Source organism: Neolamprologus multifasciatus, chromosome 9, assembly GCF_963576455.1.
Source record: "Neolamprologus multifasciatus chromosome 9, fNeoMul1.2, whole genome shotgun sequence".
In the NCBI taxonomy this organism is placed as follows: domain Eukaryota; kingdom Metazoa; phylum Chordata; class Actinopteri; order Cichliformes; family Cichlidae; genus Neolamprologus; species Neolamprologus multifasciatus.
Genome location: NC_140447.1, coordinates 24,633,564 through 24,652,725, shown reverse-complemented (window position 1 = coordinate 24,652,725; position 19,162 = coordinate 24,633,564). Strand labels below are relative to the sequence as shown.

Here is a 19,162-nt window from a genome sequence, read left to right as displayed (position 1 = left end):
TTATGGACGAGAATGGCAGTGGCATGAGGAGTGAGGAAAGGGTGGAGGCGATTGATTTTACGGAGTTGAAAATATGCTGCACGTGTGACATTATTGATATGTGAATTAAACGATAATGTGCTATCGAGAATGACACCCAAGCTTTTCACAGAGGAAGAGATAGGGACCAACGAATTATTGATGGTGAGAGAGAAATCGTTAATTCTGGATAGCAATTGTTTAGTGCCGACCAGGAGAAGTTCTGATTTATTGCTGTTGAGTTTAAGGAAGTTAGGGGAGAACCAGGAATTGAGTTCAGCTAAGCAGAGGGTGAGGGAGGGTGGAGGAAGAGTAGAATCGGGTTTGGTAGAGAGGTAAAGCTGGGTGTCATCAGCATAGCAGTGGAACTGAATATTATATTTCCGAAAAATGTGTCAGAGTGGAAGAAGGTAAATGATGAAAAGGAGGGGCCCGAGGACAGATCCCTGGGGCACCCAAGTAGATAGAGGAGAAGGCTGAGAAGTGAAGGATTTTAATTGAATGAACTGAATGCGGTCAGACAGGTATGATTTAAACCAGGCTAATGGAGTATGAGAGAGACCAATAGAAGCTAATCAGCTAAGAAGAATGGGATGAGAGATGGTGTCAAAGGCTGCACTCAGATCAAGGAGAATAAGGATGGAGAGGAGACCAGAATCAGCTGCCATAAGAAGATCGTTTGTTATTTTTATAAGAGCAGTTTTAATCCCACAAGCCTACAGACCGGTTGGTGACAACCTGGTTGCTAGGGAAAAATGTATAATCTGGATGGTTCCTGGACCCTGTCAGTTGTTACCAGTTGAAAACATTGCTGTGAGTGCTGCGAGAAATGATCAAGTGTGCCATGGAAGAGTATCTGGTTCCACCTGATTAGTATTCTAAGCGATTGGCGAGAGTAACGGGCAAAACAATTATATTGTCTTCCACTAGAGGGCAGTACAACTACCTGCTCTAATTAAATGGGTTGTCAACTGCCAGTAACACAGAAGAAGAGGAAGAAGAAATTACATAATAGTCATTCTTTTATGAGAGGACACAGCGCATAATAGCAAGGGATAATTATTTGAAATGAAAAAGTAGTCAATCTGGCCTGGGCCCTGGAGAAAATTCCCACCCAGATGAAGGCCCTAGCATGAGTAGTGGTCAGAAAAAAAGCTCAAAAAGGTACCGCTGTCTGGTGCGTGGGGGAAAATTATCAATATGCTTTTTGTGACATTTTTGTTTGGTGATTTTTCTAATGTGAAATATGTGCCGTGGCTCCAAAAGGTTGGGAAACACTGCGTTAACCAGTTTCTAGGCCTATGTGACTGGGACGTAAAAGGACATTTAGTTGCAGATGGAGTACATCTGTGGGACAAGAGACTAACTGGGGACTAACTGTTCATTATAAAACTCAATTGGAGACGGTTTACCAGACCAGTTCTTTACAAAGACTGAGAAATGCAAGAAATCTAATTTATCATCACAGTATTTAGCGTCATAGCAAGGTCTGTGGCATTTTAAATATTTTTTTATCCAAACAGTAATATTCAATTGTAGGCTAACAAGACATTACATTTTGAGACTCCACAGACATCCTGATGTGGAGACTGTTTTATTAGCAAAAAACTAGACTAGTGTAGATGTTCAACATTACAGTTTATTATGAAACTAACTAAAGTTGGAATTTAACATAATTTTATGAAGCCTAGTTTTTGCTAAATGACTTTTTTTCCCACCCATGTGTAAAATTTAAACAAGCTTCTGATATAAACAGTCCCAACAACTCTGCATTTGAGAGGAAGTCATTACAATAAATTTGGGTCCTGTTGTCCACACCAGTATAGTGTTCAGCGTCTTGCTTCAAGACACTTCAACAGAGAGTATCTGGTGACACACATAACCAACCTTATAATTAACTGCCGGTCTCCTCCACCGTTTGAACACAGTCAGCTTTTATCATTCAAATATCTAACTCCATGTCGAGAAGCAATTTCTCAGTCAGCTTAAAAGCTTTTACCTTTGCTTCTTTCATCTTATTCAGCTTCTTACTGGCTCTAAAACAGGACCATCAAAGGCTGCTCTGTCTGTCACGGTAGCGAGAAGTGTTCAAACACGTCAACAAGAAATCAAATCCACAAACAAACACTAGCATGCGGCAGCTTCAAAAAAACACTTTCGGATTGGTGCATTACAATGATTGCTGTTCATCAAGTCAATGTCAGACCTCGGATAGAAACACATAATAGGCAATTTCTACTACTATTCCTACAACTGGTAATAATAGTGATAATAATAAGAAGAAGAAATTGCCTTTAAGTATGTAACTACAGTCTAAGAACCCACAACATCAATATTTTATGAGTCATTATGTGCTTATTGTAGAGGCCTCACAGGGAGGTCCCTGATGTCCCTGATATCATACATCTAGGACCCTTCAGCATCATCAACACTGCCCTCTGAGACGCAAAAAGGAATTTAGCATGAGGAGCTAAGAGGCTTCCTGCTCAGCAGGAGAGAGGCTCTCAAGACCAGAATCATTATTCTTCATCTAGTGAGTTTTAACAGGAATTGCTCTCATGCACTTGAGCCAAATTCACACAAAGAAATTAAAGTTCATAAACTATAATACTGCCATGCAAAGAATGTGCAGACACTTACTCCCTAAGGGGTTTCCTTTTGCCAAAGCGAGGACCCCACGTGCGTGTTAAATACTTGGAGGCCTGCTTTAAATGAGGATGGATAAGCATGTAGTGCTTAAACTGGGTAGGGAGGGGGTAGCATGAGGAATGTGACACCACGGGCAAAGAGAGATGATGAAGGCCGCTTGCAGGAATCTCACAATTTCCCACTAAGAAGCATTTAAGAGTCATATTTATAGAAAGCCTAACCCTGGATTTTTCACTTTCTCTTTCCGCTCATGCCTTAATGGTTTACTGAAACACGTCTGGCAAGGCTTTAGGGTCACTGCAAGCTAAACAAACACCTAATTGTGGTTATCTTCTCAATTTTCCATGTTTACTTCAGTTTAAAAATACACAACTTTGTTTTTAAAAGGAAATCTTAGATGAGTAAATACAGAAGACTAAATAAACTGATGTCTTAGAAAAACACAGATATGTACAGCAATACAAATGCTTTGGATTATTTCTTTAAGAGTGCGCCGTAGCTGTCCTGTCTGTGTGTAACAATAGGAGTCCATGTAAACAAGCATTGTGTTTCTATATACAGACAAGGCCTGCTTAGGAAGGCTTTTGATGAAGAGCAGCAGAGCGACCCTCCTGCATTCATGCTGGGCTGCAGACGTGAGCAGCATACTGAGGCACTGGAATGACAAGCCGGATGCTCCAAGGAATGCTGAGGCCTTGCCAAGCCAACGGCACAGGCAGCTCTGACTGCCTCTCTAAAGAGTGAGGGCTTGAAATGCAAAAGTGCAGCACAAAGCCACCCTACTGCCACACAGCGTGCAGGAAAGAAACCTTCGCCTTTAACGTGTTGTTTTCCTAAATGTTTTACAACCACTCCTGGGTGAAAACTGGGCTTTTATAAGGCACTCAATGAGATTCAACTCCTAGTGTTAATGTGATGCTCTAACAAAGACTTGAAAATGCATTAATTCTATCCACGCAAAGCAAGAACACATTAGAGTAATGGACTGTCAATCCTAATTAGATAATCATTCAAGGGGGCTTGTGATGGAGAGCTGCAAGGAAATGGTTTGTGTGCATCTCCCTCATGCAACACCTGAGGTCCAGCTCACAGTGCACATCTAATGCATGCAGAATGTGATAATATACTCTCTGACTTACCTCTGCTGCCATTTTCTTCATCCTAGTAGAGGAAAGAAAAAAGAGAAAATAAGCATCAGCATTTTCCTCTGCTGATTATGTCTTTATATTCTTTTATATTGGCATATATATCCACTGCATTTCATTCGGAGAAGCCAAGAAAGACTCTGTAAACACAAATGCAGATCATTTCTCATGTCAATCATCAATACCCATCTTATGTTAATATGTTAATATGCTTTCATGAGAATTCAGCTTATAAATACAGTTTTGTGTAATGAAGCACAGAGCTGAATACCACCATACGATGGTGCCTTTTTGTTTTTGTTCTGTGACGCTAAAATGGAAATGTGTACACAGATATCATGCGGGTTGTGGGGAACGCAAGCGTAGCATCAAACTGTGGTTGTTGGACTTATAGCAGGTGCTCGGAAAACTTATCACCACACCCCATGTTTACTCACAAACGTTTCCAAAAGTGAAAGTAACAAAAATGAACTACTTGTGAAGCACAAAAACGCTGGCAAATCTTACTATGATACACTCAAGAGCTGAGAAACCAAAGTAAGCGTGCAGGTACGTCTTACGCTATGTGCACGGTCGAAGCATTTCCTTTTCTGAAGTTTTAGTCAAGTGACTACAGTGATTGCCAATGAAAGTGAAGAATACAACAACAATCTCTTAAACAGTTTAGTCTGAAGGAAACACACTTTATAGCCATGCTTGTGTTTTTCCATTTATTTAACACATAAAACTGTTATTTCATTCAGAGCCCACACACTTCTGCTTTAATCCACCTCCGCTCTGTGACACACATGTTCTGCATGTACCCTCCAAGTCACCCTGCTCTCCCAAGGCTTTGCTTAAGACGGCCTGACCTTCTTTAAACTAACTCCAATATCCTCACATTGCGATTAGTCAAGAGCTCGAATCCAAGACTCTAGAAGTAATTACAATGAGAAGAAGTGATGGATGTACAGGGATGAACTCCTTTTTAACTGTCCTCTTGTCGGCTAAGGTTATGTAATAGCAGAGCTCGTTGCTTTTTCACTGAGCTAAAAGGAAGAGAAATCTTGCGAAACAGCTTGTAATTCTTTACACCGACATAACTAAAAGAATAGAGAGAAAAGTGCTAATTGCCAAGTGTGGGAGACGACATTAGTGCCTCGAGTTTTTCTTTCTAATGCCAGCTCCATATTGAAAATGTTACAGCAAGATCACAGAAAAAACAAGTAGACCCAGACTGGACTTGAAAGTGCCCGAAACAACACTGTGATACCCAAGAAGACCTCTGGGAGAATCTGTCTATCTCTCTGGTTTCACAAAAGTCTGAAAATCCTAACTGTCGTGCCACAGTTTCTCTTTCAACATGCAGAACCGAAGCCAAAAGCTATAAACAGAACATGCTATGCTGACTTTGTAGGAAATCCTTCTGTGCAAACACAAGAGGTTGTCAAAATAGACTTCAGAGGAAAGTAAACGCAACTTATCCAGAATTATCACTTACAAAAACTAATAAGAGGCATGCTATGATAAGCTTTCAGTGAACTGACTCAAAACATCAGCGCATTTTCCCATTAAAGGAGACCTATCGTGTGCAGCCAGAGCCCTTTACCCCATGTTACTCTGTGCCCATTCAGAGCCGGAAGCACTGCAACAACTGGATTAATACCAAAGGGCAGATTGGTCCTGATGTTATCTAGAGGATGGCTGGCAGAGTTCCCAGGTGGGATCAAAGAAGTGTGGCATGGCTAAAACCCCTGGTGTTGAACATAACTAACACTACACAGGAATATTAACATTAGAGTTTAACTAAAACACAGTGAGGTTGGTGTCTGTGATGGCGGAGCTTCCAGTTTTCCATAACGCTCTTACAAAAGCAGATGCCGAACTGCAAACTGATTGCAAGCAGCTCTTTGACTTTTGTCCATACTTTAAAAGGGGCAAAAGTTGGTATGAAAGATATGTGCTTTATTTTTAGCATGCCATTTCTGGACACTGTTTTTCACATTTTTATTTTAGACACTGTCGTTACAGTTATAAATCCAATAAATGTTTTCCTCTTAACACAGCTGGAACACTTTTATGGCTTGGATAAAGAAAATATTCAACAACTTTCAGGAGAATAACAAAAATGTTACATTTTTATGAATTTGATTATTTTTTTAAAAAGAACAAGATTAGCCCTCTGAGGTTTAAGTCATCGTATTTGGCACCTCTAACTTTAACCCTTAATCTATATTTTGGAGAAGGCCAGAGCAGACGTTTTGGAGGGAAAGTATCACATTTTTCATCTGTGCCAGTTAAAAAAAGACTTGGGAGAATCTTTTAATATGGCCTGAGTTGGGCTTCGTGGAGTTTTTAATAGTATCCAGGTCCTGTGGCTGCAAAACAAGCTTAAATCATCACCTCTCCACCTCTGTGCTTGACAATTGGTATGAGGCATTTGTGTTGATATGTTGCCTTTGGTTTTCCCCAAACGCGGAGCTTTGTCTCCACATTGTTCAAGAGGTCTTGTGGTCTCCTCAGAAGCAAATTTGCAAACCTAAGCTGTGCCATGTTCTCTTTAGAGAGAAGAGGTTTTCTTCTGGCCACTTCCAAACAAGCCGTACTTGTTCAGTGTGCTGTCCAAAGTGAGCCCTGCAGAGTCTGACATGCAGCTTTAGGGTTTTTTGTAGTTTCTTTGAGCATTGGGGTGAATATGTCAGGACGCCCAATCTTGGGAAAATTTGCTAACTGTATTAAATGTTGAATTTCTATCCTACATCTGTAGAATGATGGACTTAAAATTATATGGAAATGGCCTCATAAGCCTTCCCAGGTTGGTGAGCAGCAAAGGTTAATTCTTTCAAATTAGTTTTTAAGATGTCTTTCTCTCTCAGCACTGTGTTTACACACCTGAATACACCTGGCAGCTACTTATTGCACCTTCCACATAAAACTGCATTTTGGCTTGGCAGGGTGTGATACATCCTGTAGTGTTGTTCTTCTGATGTTGTAATGCCATAAATTTAAGATTTGCTAGGAATCACATATTTTTTTCTTATCTACTAATATGTAAAACTTTTGAATTTAAAGAGAATGTGCTATCATTTGCATATATGACTGTGCTAAAACAAACCCAGCTGCATTTTCTTGGCAGTTAAAATAATTTTTTCTAGTCTCACGCAAATTTGATGATCACTAATCAGTGTGGCTACCATAAAGCTATTTAACGTAAAAGAAAGATAAAAAAAAGACTAATAAAAGGATGAAAACACTGAAGTTGAAGTTCCTCCAAGAATAAAACTTTAAAAATGTCTTTAATATCAATATTGTCCAATAAAATGTGGATGCAGTATAACAGAGGCTAAAACAAAGTCTAAAAGATCTCCTGAATGTTTATATATGAAACCAAGTTTAACATGCCTCAAAAATACCAAAGGCCTGATATCAGATCCCCAAGTTTGATCAACCAATAACCTTTTATGGAGGCATCTTTATTTTAAATTAAGTGAGATCCTTCTTCGGTTGGTTGTATTGGGAGTTTTTTTAAATATATTAATGTCACCAGAGAGGTCAGAGATATTCATTGACCTTTAGTGAGTTGTGGACGGCAGACTCAGGCGGGTAGACGATAAAGTGTCGCAGTGTGAAGCCAAAGCCCTGGGATGTCCGGCGCAGGCGAAGCGTCTTGGGCCCCGGCCAGGAAAAAGGCTCGTCGTCCACTCCGGGAGAAGCGGCGGCAGAAGCCTCGCTCTGATCCCGCCCATCCTTCTGCTTGGCCTGAAAAGAGGAAAAACAAACAGGAACTTGAGTGTTTATCTTCAGATCAGAAAGTGCAGATGGAAGCCGGACATAAATACTAGAAAGGAGGTCTTTAAAACATTAGCTTGACGTTTTACAAACTAATTTTCTAGTGTTAGGTTAATGATATGGTTTCACTTTCTTCTTAAAATAGGAATTTTCTCAGTAGCTGATGTCAGCACCACTGGTTTCGCTTTTTTCGAGGTCATTAATGAGCTGTTTACTTACTCCAGCCAATCACTACAAAGGTGCTTAAAGGAAGAGGAACTAAAACAGCATGGCAGCATTTCAAACAGTTAATGAGCTGAGGGGATACACCAAGGCCTGGTATAAAATAGACAAAGATTATTTTGACCATGCAAAACTACACTAATAGAAAACTACACTAGTAGAAAACTAGACTAGTAGAGTGCAAAAATAAAAACAGGCACGTATTAGGATAATAGTGTCCCTTTAAATGTCTAAGATTGTAAGTATAGCTTGACTGAGAATTTTTTTTTAACATGAAAACTAAACAAAAAAAATTGCATAATTGATCATAACCTCACCCCTAAAAATGAGTGGAAATCCCTGCTGCAGACGTTGTTCTGCATTATCAGATATGAAATCTGCTATTTCAGAGTCAGAACAAACTAAGAGCCACATAAAAGAGCACTCACTCCGCTAACAACACCTCTGATAATTGTGTAAAGCAAAGTGGTTTTGGTCAAACAAAGAGAAGTGTGTTTTTACTTTAAAAAAAAACTGCCCATGGCTATGCACAGATCTTATTCATCAACTTGATGTAAAAACACAAGAAATCCCTTGTTGGCGATTCTTCACAGGTATCAGGAGCAGGTTGTTCCAGCTGAATAACACCGGGTCATTTTGTGGTTTCATAAACAGGAAGATAGAGTCAACAAGAGGGTTCACTGTTAGTTCAGTGTGTTTTCATGTTAAGTAATACTTCATAAATAACTGCCACCTGAAAAAAGAGCTGTTGAATATCTTTTTTTGTTCCTCTCATCACAAACACTTTGGAAGATTAACACCATCGCAGTGGATGATTAACATTCAGTAAATCTGTAATATAACATCTGTGGGAAGTCAAACAGCTACATATTTTTATGATTACTTCCACCAAAGCACCTGAAGCTCGTAAGGGCATTACTTTGGTTTTGTTTTCTGGACTTTTCTGAACTTTGACTTCATTGACATTTTGCACTCCAGCTCAAAATGTCTTAAATATAAAATTATCAATACAATCTGCCAAAATGGTGAGAAATTCATCAAACTCTCTGAAAGCTGTTGATTATGACCTGATTTTGGGCACATGTTTTTGTATAAAACAGTTGAAATTCTGACTAAAAACAGTAAAAAGATTTTGTTCTTGGGTTGTGGTTAATGTCAGCGATCACAGTATCTGTCAAAATAATCAGGACTGTCATTTAAGCCTTTTTCTGCTTCCTCGACCTCCACACAGCCATACAGTACATATGGCTTCAGTTATTGCACATTCGGGGCTTTGCAGGGCTATTTGGCATACTTGCGTGATGACAGACTTATCTTCTACATACCAACTGTGACTAGCACAAGATAATAAAAAAAAAACAACCTTTTTAAATGCTGGCAGCTCTCATGTTGCGTAACATTACAGTTATGCCTACGTAACACAACACATGTGGCACATGAGCTGCAGAACTCTCATTTTAATCGTTGTATAAAGACAAAAAAAAACTGTTGCCGAGATGACAACACGGTGCGTCACTGCACACCATGCTCATTTTCTGAAGATGAAAATTAAAAATGTGTATGTGCAGAAAGGCTGTGTGGTTGTTCATATCTGGGCTTATAGATCTGGGGTTGCAGGTTGATGAAATGTGATCCAATCAATTCTTCAAGAGCATTATGTGGAAAAAAAGGAGATATGCATGTATATAGATGAACATAACATACAGCAAAGTCCTTGTGCATTATTAGTTAGTATTATTGTTATTATTAGTTAATTACTCAATAATTAGTAATCTATTGCGATTCCTTAACCATTCCTAAACTTTTGGACTATTAAGTGAAGGTTTTTGGAGCACTGAGAATATTACTGGGAAAATTTGAGTAGTATTTACTTGTTTTCCAATTTTGACTCAATTGAAACCAAAGTAGCGACTAAGTATATCACACGGTGTTTGGCTGAATCGATACTGTGTTCATAATGAATAGCCACATTACAGGAAGGAAATAAGGCTTAATTATCTTACTGCCATCTGTTCATGCTGCAACATTGCTGGAACTTCTGTTATTTCTAATCTACAAGAGAAGTCTATCTGATATAAGATCATTTCGTCTGATGCAAGAGTTTTTGTAAGAATTCTTGGATGCACAGCTTTAGAAAAACTTTATTTACATGCCCACATAGCAAAATAACCATTGAGGACTGACGAAGATTTGGTGGCAGAAAGTACCACAACATACTGGAGGGGTGAAGTAATTTATTTCTCATCTAATACGAGCAGCGGACTGGATTTAGGTGTTAGACTGATTGAAGACTGCCTCCATCAAAAAAACAAAGGAGATGGAGGTCAATTATTCTCCTCATCCTTCCACTGAAAGAGATGCAGACACCCGAAGTGGGTGAACACCACGAGCGATCAGCCTTTCACCTTTCAAATTTTCCCACAATACCATTAATAAAGTACTGATGGAGGAGGAAATAGCCGCACTTTTGAGTAAAAGAGTACAAATGAGCTTCTCTTCCAATGCTTGGTGTGTTAAAATCAACTACGAAGCATTAAATCACAAGTAATGATCTTTTGCTTAGTCCAAACTACATTTTCAAACTATTTTTGTAACCTTTACAACAGTACTAACATTGCACCTTGTTCAAGCAATAGGAAATATTTTATCATCTCAATCACAGCGACTCAGTGTGACGGCATAAGCGATCTTTCCTGGTGCTGTCTGAGCAGCGAGACTCCTGTCACATCCATCACCAAAGTAACGATGGAGCTGAACCACTGCACCACAGGGCGTGCGTTAGCGGTTACTGCTAACACTACCATAGTCGTTCCAGGATGCGGGAGCCTGCCAAGAGTTTCAGCCTCAACCCAGATCTCTCCACAGGCTCTTCTCCTACCAAAATACGGCTTAGGTATGGATCCAAAACAAAGACATTGTTTCTCTGGTTCCTCTTTCCTCTCTCCTGCCTCTCTGCCTGGGAGCAGCACATGTAGAAACCTCCAGAGAGTGGGATGGGTGTGGGCCTAATGGTATGACTGGTGAAATCACCACCAATATCCAGTGGTGTGGAGCTGGATGTAAGCCACAGTCCATAATGTAACCAGAGGAGAAGAGGGGAAAGAGCTGACGCAGTGCAACTCAGCTGTTTGTTTTGATTTCGTGTTTAAAATTTAAATTCGCATTATGCAATAGTTGAGCTATTAGGCTTAAATGCCTATGGCAAAGCTTTATTTTTCTTACTACTGAATTATAGAAAAATAAGAAGCAGGATAGAAGGGAAACTATTACTGTCTAGATATTTGAAATGTTTAATGCTATAAATCTGTTCTAAACAAGCTCACAGTCGCAATTACCTGATAAATACTAATCAATTATGCATGCAATCTTTTCATCAAAACAGTCACCATTATGTGCACGCTGAGGGTTTGCTGCAGGCTCTGGTACCATATGGTGACACAGACATCAAAGTACATTTCTAAACCTGTTCCCACTTTTTTATGTATATGCAGTTTGACCGAATCTAAATGGCATTACAGTTTTCTTTCCTTTTCTTAAAAAAAAGTGTGTGAGTCACACTCTGCAGCTTTCATACTGTCTTCGTTTTCTTTCCAAACTTCTCTCCCCGCAGGCTCTAACATTAGTAATCCTTATTCACTCTATCATAGGAAAATATGCCTTTAATTCCCTAATTTGGCAGCGCAACGGCTGACTTCACTCCACTAAGGTTTAGCCCACTCCACAGAAAATAAAGAATGGCTGCTGTCATGGTTGTATTTAAGAAAATAATCGTGGAAATATGAGGTGCAGATGGAACCAAAAACAATATTGTCCCCTGACAATGTCATTCTGAATCTACCCTAGGGACCAATAACAATAAACGAAACCTAACCCAAACACACACAGACACACTCACATTACCAGAGATATCGGTCAGTGAAACAGGACTACCCTGCTGTTGGGGAGCAGGATGACGCACACAAAATTCCTCAGACAGCACAACAAAGTGTAGCTGCCCCTAACTTCTCCTCCCCGCTCAGATGCTTCCTATGTAAACCTATATGCCTCTGCCAGATATGCCTTAAACACATTTTTTTAGGGAGTTTGGTTATCCCCCAGCGCCTCAAAACTCGAGCACAGCTCCACTCTTCACAATCTCAAATTGCCAAGATGCTCTCCAGGATGCTCTCATGCACATGCACACCCACTCCTTACCCGAGATCGGACGCAGTTCTTCCTGGAGGCTTCTCGAAGCCGAGCCCAGGACACGTTGCGGTTGGGACTGGTGAGCCCCAATTCCACTTCGCCCCAGTAGGCTCTGGCCAAAAGCTGGAACCAAAGACAGTATGGCTCTGACAAGCAGCCATCCACACCCGCTAGTCGAGCCCAAGGGCATCCTCCGGAAGATGGGGAAGGAGAGAGAGAACAACAACCCTGGGATTTCACATCCACATCCCGTAGATCAGGGTGATCCTTCAGGTGAGCTGGCTTACAGCCTGGAGGGAGCCCGTTCCTCTGGGCCAGCATGGCATAGCCAAGACCGAATAGATGAAAACTGCCTTCAAAAAATGCCCCTGTTTGTGTGTCTGTTACCTCTTCTTTTCTTCTGGATATTCTACTTCAAGTTTCTGGCAAAGCTCATTTTGCTGCGTCTCTCTTCCTCAGTCTGTTCTGGTCTCAGTCTGGAGAAACAAGGCTGTTCCTATAAGTGTCCAAGAGATACATGATGTTTCCAGTCAGCCGAGAGGAGAGCACAGCGGCTGAGCGCACTGCAGAGAGCCCAGGCCGACTAACTGACGCACCCACCCACTTACCACACAAAACTCTCCTTGAAGTATGCACACACACACAGACACACACACACTTTCAGGCAGCCTGAAGTGAATTCTCCTCCTTTCCAGTCTCCTTCATCTCTCTCTCTCACTCTTCTCTCCCACAGCAAACCCCTTTAAAACTTTTAGTTGTGCGCTTGCCAACTCGCGCATGCACCAACACGTGCCGAGGGTAATCAATAAATCATAAGAACAAATAAAAGGAGAAAACAAAAGGCGCACACAAGTCAAAGGTAAGAAAAAATGTTCTCAAATTTAAAGTTTCTGAAAGTTTTTCAAGTTATCTGACAGGAAAAATGAACAACTTCATCTTTGGAAGGAGGCAAGTGGGCCTAAGGCAGATAAGGAAATATATATAGTCCAGAGAAATCTATAACCCACAAAAATGTACTAATAATAATCCACCCACCTTTACATGCCTGCAGCTCATCTGGCAACTACAAAGAGCTGATGCCTGGGTGGCACACACGGTGGTCGGAGAGAATACCAGAAGTTGCACAAACACACGGTGACTGCTGCATATTTCCCCTTTATTTATTTGCTTATTTAACAGAAACCATACAGTTAAGCAGAGCTACAAAGCGAATGTTAATCTGCAGCATGTCCCTGTTAGGCTTCTGGCCACATTTTGCCTACAATCTGGCTGAGTTAGCAGCTGTTGTCCAAAGCCAAAAGACAGATGCCGGAATAAAGTTAATAGAGTTTAAGATTTTCAGGGATTGTTCATACACAGCCAAGACTAAGAAAAAAAACCTGTCTGAACCACAGTGTTTACTGCAGTCTTAAGCCTAAGCCTTAGGCTCAGTGTTTACTAGTACAAATGCTGACCATCTTTAATAAGAGCATCCACTGTTACAACAGGAAATAATAAGAGGTGATGTGTGAAAGTATAACAGGTGTCTTTAGAAAACCTTTTTAAATGTGGTGTTTCTGTTGCTACTATTCCATGAATAAAGAAACAGAACCTGAGGAAACAGAGCAAGCAAGTGTCATTTCTAAAATTCCCTTTTATCTGACTTCTCCCACTGCTGAAATAATCAGATGAACTTTAGAATTAATTTATATACTGAACAAAAAGCATGGATCTCTTTCCCATCTGTTATTATATAGCTTTCAACTCATTCCAGGAAATGGGCAGCAAGAGGTTTGTGGGATTCTTAGATCACTTTACAGCGTTAGCATTGTAGCTGCTTCCTCCTGAAAAGTGTGGGGAAAGACAGCAGGGGAATTAGATGCACTCAGATTAGACTGGAATTCAACCAGGGACTGTCGGGTAGTCTCGTAATCCATTATTACTTCACGTGACGTCTTGGAAGTAGCAAGTCATTGAGAACATCTGTGAGGCACCTTTAGCACAATAAATAAAGGCGTGCAGACAAAACAAATCCCACAAAAACACAATTTGAGGTCTTACAGGTCACAGAAGGTTATCTACCTTCACCTGTGACGTCTTTTTGGATGCACACTCTGGTATTTTAAACTCTCTCTGCAGACACGAGGGGACACAACTGGTACAAGAACCACTAACTGCATTTGAGCTTTTCAACATTAGCTGCGTTCCAGAAAACCCCCAAATAACCTTGAGCATGACAGCGATACCCCACCTCTTTGCCCAGAACAATTTGTTCTCAATTAGACCCTCAACTCCAAACTCTGCAGCCCTACAGCCAACGCCTTCATACGTCCCCAAGGGAACACCTCTCAAATCCTTCCACCTCTCAAGCTCCACAGAGGCTCAGCAACTGCCTTTTATTTTAGGAGCGGTGAGATGTCTGGGATGACCTCAGCTCTCATACCTTTTAGTAAATCTCTCCGGAAGAGAGCACGGCCCAAAGATCAATTTAATATTTAATCAAATTTTTCATCCAAGCGCTCTCTGGAGCATTTGTGCCGCTTTAACAGCAACTTCAGGATTCCGGTGTTCAATGAGTGCGCTTTACACAAAGTGGTGCCATCTTTAATAGCCCGGCGTGTCTCCAGAGTGAGGCATTATGACTGGACAAATTAGCAGTTCACTTCTAGCTACAGCTAATGCATATCAGTGAACAGCCGGCGTGGTTTGTAAAGTCGTTTTGAATGAGAGAGAAAATGTAAATACAGGCCTATTTTGATTCTGAGGAATATTTGCCATCCGAGACAGCAGCGACCATGAAAACAACATCAGGAACCCAGTCGTGGAATGTTCCTTCTCCGCGTTTGGTTATGAGCATCTTGTTACCACATTCACTCGGCTCGATATAGCATGTGGTATGCTGTATGGAAAAGACGGCAGAAATAGAAGTCGCCAAACACAGGCAGCTGAGACACTTGACTTGAGGAAGCCAAAACAAGGATTAAGTCTCACAAGAATGGTTATGTACAAGATGCATACAGTGTGTTACACACATGGGGGCAAAGTCATGAGGTACCACTTGTGTCTCAAGCCAAACAAGACTTCTTACCTCTATTAATGCATTTCAGGATGTTATAGGGTTTCAAACCACATCATATGTATCTGAATTCCTGTAAATCTAAAACACATGATAAGAAAAATGAATTTGTGTTGGCTGGGAATTACGCTTGGTGCCAAGCAAACAGAAAGAACCAGACACGCCACACAGAAATATTATGCCGTTACCCCGGCAATATACCTGACCACAACAATGCCATCCACTGGAAACGGGTGTTCTCAGTGTGATTTCATGGTTTGTGTGTGTCCGTGATCAAGAGGAACAGCAACTAGTGCTGATTTGAGGCTTGACGCTGGCTGTCCGTCTCATTTCTCCTGACGTCTTTTAATGTTAACACACACAGAAGGTGATGATTTGCCACAAACTGGACCTAAAGGGGTCATGTGTTACAGCTGTGCATGATTCACAGTTAAAAGAATAATTATTATCTCTCCTTTACTAGGCTTTGGTGCAGCCCCTGCATTCTTCCACTGAAATAATCCATTTTAGCTGTTTAAATAACTACATAATTGTTCTCTTTGTGTGTTTTTGTGCAGTTATGGTAACAGATTCTCTTTTCCAGCCTCAGGAAGTTACTTTATTTTTTCAACTTTTGCAGAGTTTAGCAGTTGAGTTAAAATCGTTGAGTAGAATCGTTGTGTAAAAATAGGATGTTATGTTTAAGGATATTATTAAGTATACATGACAACTTTCATACATCGTAATAATTACAACAGTGTCCTTTTACATGCTTTCTTTCCCATCCTGTTCATTTTGATCAGCACTTTTTGTTTTCTTTTTTTTTTTGGTTGCAAGTTTGTTTTTTGCAAACAATCTCTACATGGATGGTCAAAAAATTAATTAATTAATTGTCTTGGTGCTGGTTTAGCTCATTGCGTGGAGCAGGCAACCACATGCCATGCGACTGAGAGTGGCCAGCCCAGGTTCGAATCCAACCTACGGCCCTTTGCTGCATCTCTGCCCTCACTTTTCTATCTTTTCTAAACTGTGTCTATCAAATAAAGCTGAAATAAAATCAACTTCATCTTTCTAGCACTTTTTCTTTTTTGCGTCTTGAGCTATGAAAACTGTTTGTTTATCATTTCCTTTGACTTTCTTTGATGTTAAAAATCATCATTTGCTTCACATTGGACTTAAAAGGGATCTGATATGCTAATTTCTAGCTAAATGTTTTTATTGAACTCAGTTCAAGTAGCTTTACAGTATTTATAGTTACAGTTATAAATACTTACCGTGAACCTCAGTGCAAGCTGTTTTAGTTCCTCTCCCTTTTATCAAACTTTTGTTTGACTGTCTCCCACTTGCAAACAAAACGTCTTAACGGTAGGTGGGTGGGGTTTCTAAGGTCACGCCTAGAGCTGTGTGACTGACTCGACCACAGAGAATATCTGCCTTTATTGTCTTCATGCAGAGCCAAGAGTATAATAAACGGCTGCCTCAAAATGTGTGTTTACTGTCTCACAGGGATTATTTGCACATACACCTAACTCAGCATTTGAAATTTTGGTTATCTTCAATATGAGCGTGCAGCATTATAATCAAATATTTGACAGAAAATAAGGAAGACCATAACAGGTATAACTTTTTATATGGATATAAAAGTTTGACACAGGAGTAGTAAAAACTTTAAAAAGTACTGAGTTGTGGATTTGGCTGTGGGTTGGTTTTTTTTTTCATTATTAGGGGAAATTGGATTATAGGATTGCTGAAATATTCACAGCTTCTGGGATAATTCAGGGCATATTAGTGAATTACCATAATTGCTGTGTCTACAGAGACATTTCATGGCAACATTCATCTGGCGCCCAACCAAAGAAAAAAATCTATTCAGAAAAAAGAACTAATTCAGTGTTTTCCATGTTTGTGTAGTTGTAACTTAACTGTATAAAATACACTTAGCTCAAACCTTTGCCGTCTAATACAACAACAACAACAACAAAAAACATTAATGCTACAAGGCCTTAAAGACTCAAGTCTTTCTCAGGCTTTTGTGTAGCTCACAGCCTATGTTTTTGTTAGTTTATAAAGAAAGTGAAATACAATAAATGTCATTAACTTTAACACTAAATAAACTTCATAAAATATCATGAAATCTGAAAAACTGTCAACCTTATCGTGTCTTTCAGACAGCCAAAAAACCAAAAGTATTCAGTTTCTTAAACAGAGAAGAGCTGCAACAGGTTAATGGGGCACTGCCTATGTTCAAACACATAATAAAACAGCTCTTTAACACCAACCACGAAAATACTTTGAAGAAATTTATGAGACAACACAAATGTGTAAATTGTCCAATGCTGTCAACCCAAGAAAAGCAGTAACAACAACCCGAGCCTGGACCAGCTGACAGAAACAACCCGAGGCCAGTCACGGATGGTTGTGAAATTCTATCAGTGGGTGTGGAGGGTGGCACTGTGAAAAACCGACCATCAGACAGAGGGTTGTTGCCTAAACCCAACACACTGCAGTTTGGACTTGCAGAGTTGTTGCCCATTCATGAACTCCATGCATCCATCCATTACACAGAAAAAAAGACTAGTTCTGGTCATATTTTTAACCAGTCTGGTGTTGTTGCTTAATCTAAAACCCGTTCTGAAACAAAACAAAAGGCTAGTCCTAAAAGTGGTACCATGAAACTAAGGAGCAAGTATATTTTGTCCATTTTGGTTATCCACCCATGAAAACTGCTATGACTTCTATAGAGTTTGAAATGTTTGGTTCAAAGATCTTTCCACAGTCATATCCTCTAAAAATAAATAAATAAATAAATAAATAATAACTCTGCATTGTTGTGGCACACTTGTGACATGTTAGTGTTACACGGTAGAGTTCACTCTGGATTTTGACAGCTGTAGTCGTCTATAGCTTTGCATGTTTGCAGAGTACCATCTAATCTAATTATCTAACGCCATCTTGGGCTGGTTCTCAAAAAGCACCAAAACTGGATCTAGTGCTGGTGTTGTGTTGCTGAGAAGACTGGCACAAGATGTTTCGACTAAAGCAAGAGCTTTGCTGTTATTCTGACAACTGCGGCGGCGTTAAGCCCAGTCTCTGCTACATAATGCTCAGTTCTACACATTCCTGAAATGCTGCGGTGTTCTAAAAGGACAAAAACTGGCTCACCATTGGCAGTGGCACCATACTGGTGAAAATTAGGTACTGGAGTCTCCCCTGCTGATAATTCTACAAATGGCCTTGTGGTGTCACACAACATCACTTGTAAGGCCAAAGACAACTCAAAGACTGCAGCTGTGGTGAAATAAAGGCATAGATGAAGAAACAACCAAGCGTTTTAGGGACTAGTGCTGGATTTTTAAAGACCACTTATGAGTCTTATGAGGTAGTGACATGCTTATACACCAGACCAGACCAGATCAAGTCCAGTTTGGATTTCTGGATTTGGATAGCCTAAAACAAGCTGGAGCTCGTCCTGTTCTTTTACTTGTAAAGGAATACGCTAGCTCTTACAACAGAAATATCCTCAAAATCTAACAGCCAAAGTTGTGTTTTGTCGGTTGTTAAACTCATATCAGATGTTTATATTTCTAAGGGACACAACACAATGGAAACGAATTGCTGCTTCATTTTAATCCACTCAAATCTTGGAGTCTCGGATTTATTAGATGATTATCTGCAGCTCTTATTTGTATAACAAAGGAGAAAAGGCCTGTGGTCTGTGCGCAGCTGACAGGATCTCTGGATGGGGATTAAAGACACAAGGCACCGACCAGGCTCCAAAAACTACAATAAGTAATTTTGAAGTCTCCAATTGGTGTGTGTATGTGTGCGTGTTACCCATTATGTATCTGTGGCTGCGAATGTGTGTGTTTTTGTGTCTGTGTGTGGTGCAGAGAGCCAGAAAAAAGAGAAAGTCTTGCAGGAGGATTAGGCTCGATTCAGGGGTAGCTTTTCAAGACTCCTGGCGGGTGTAAGATCTAATCTGGACATGCTGCATCTGGGATCCGTGCGGTATGGCTTACTGTAACAAAGGACTGGCTAATGAGGGACAGGGGACAGACTGCAGCCACACTGTTGCACACCCATAAAGCCCTTCTTCATAATGCTCTCAGAGGGGTACAGAAGGGGTATGAACCCTGCAAGT

The 19,162-nt window shown here is 40.4% G+C and overlaps 1 protein-coding gene across 4 annotated transcripts in view; it reads right to left on the bottom strand.

Moving 5' to 3' along the window:
• Positions 1 to 19,162, bottom strand: part of arhgap21a (Rho GTPase activating protein 21a) — a 103,716-nt gene that overhangs the window by 47,297 nt on the left and 37,257 nt on the right. For 3 of the 4 annotated variants that reach the window (XM_085172114.1, XM_085172116.1, XM_085172115.1), the window contains exons 1-3: positions 11,997 to 19,162; positions 7,362 to 7,550; positions 3,807 to 3,828 (exon numbers count right to left, since the gene is read on the bottom strand). The exon at positions 11,997 to 19,162 is cut by the window's right edge and continues 25,800 nt beyond it. In XM_085172114.1, coding sequence (XP_085028240.1) covers positions 3,807 to 3,828; positions 7,362 to 7,550; positions 11,997 to 12,308 — 523 coding nt within the window. In that variant the 5' untranslated portion in view covers positions 12,309 to 19,162. The remainder of the gene's footprint in view (positions 1 to 3,806; positions 3,829 to 7,361; positions 7,551 to 11,996) is intronic. The other variant, XM_085172117.1, reaches the window with a different exon arrangement.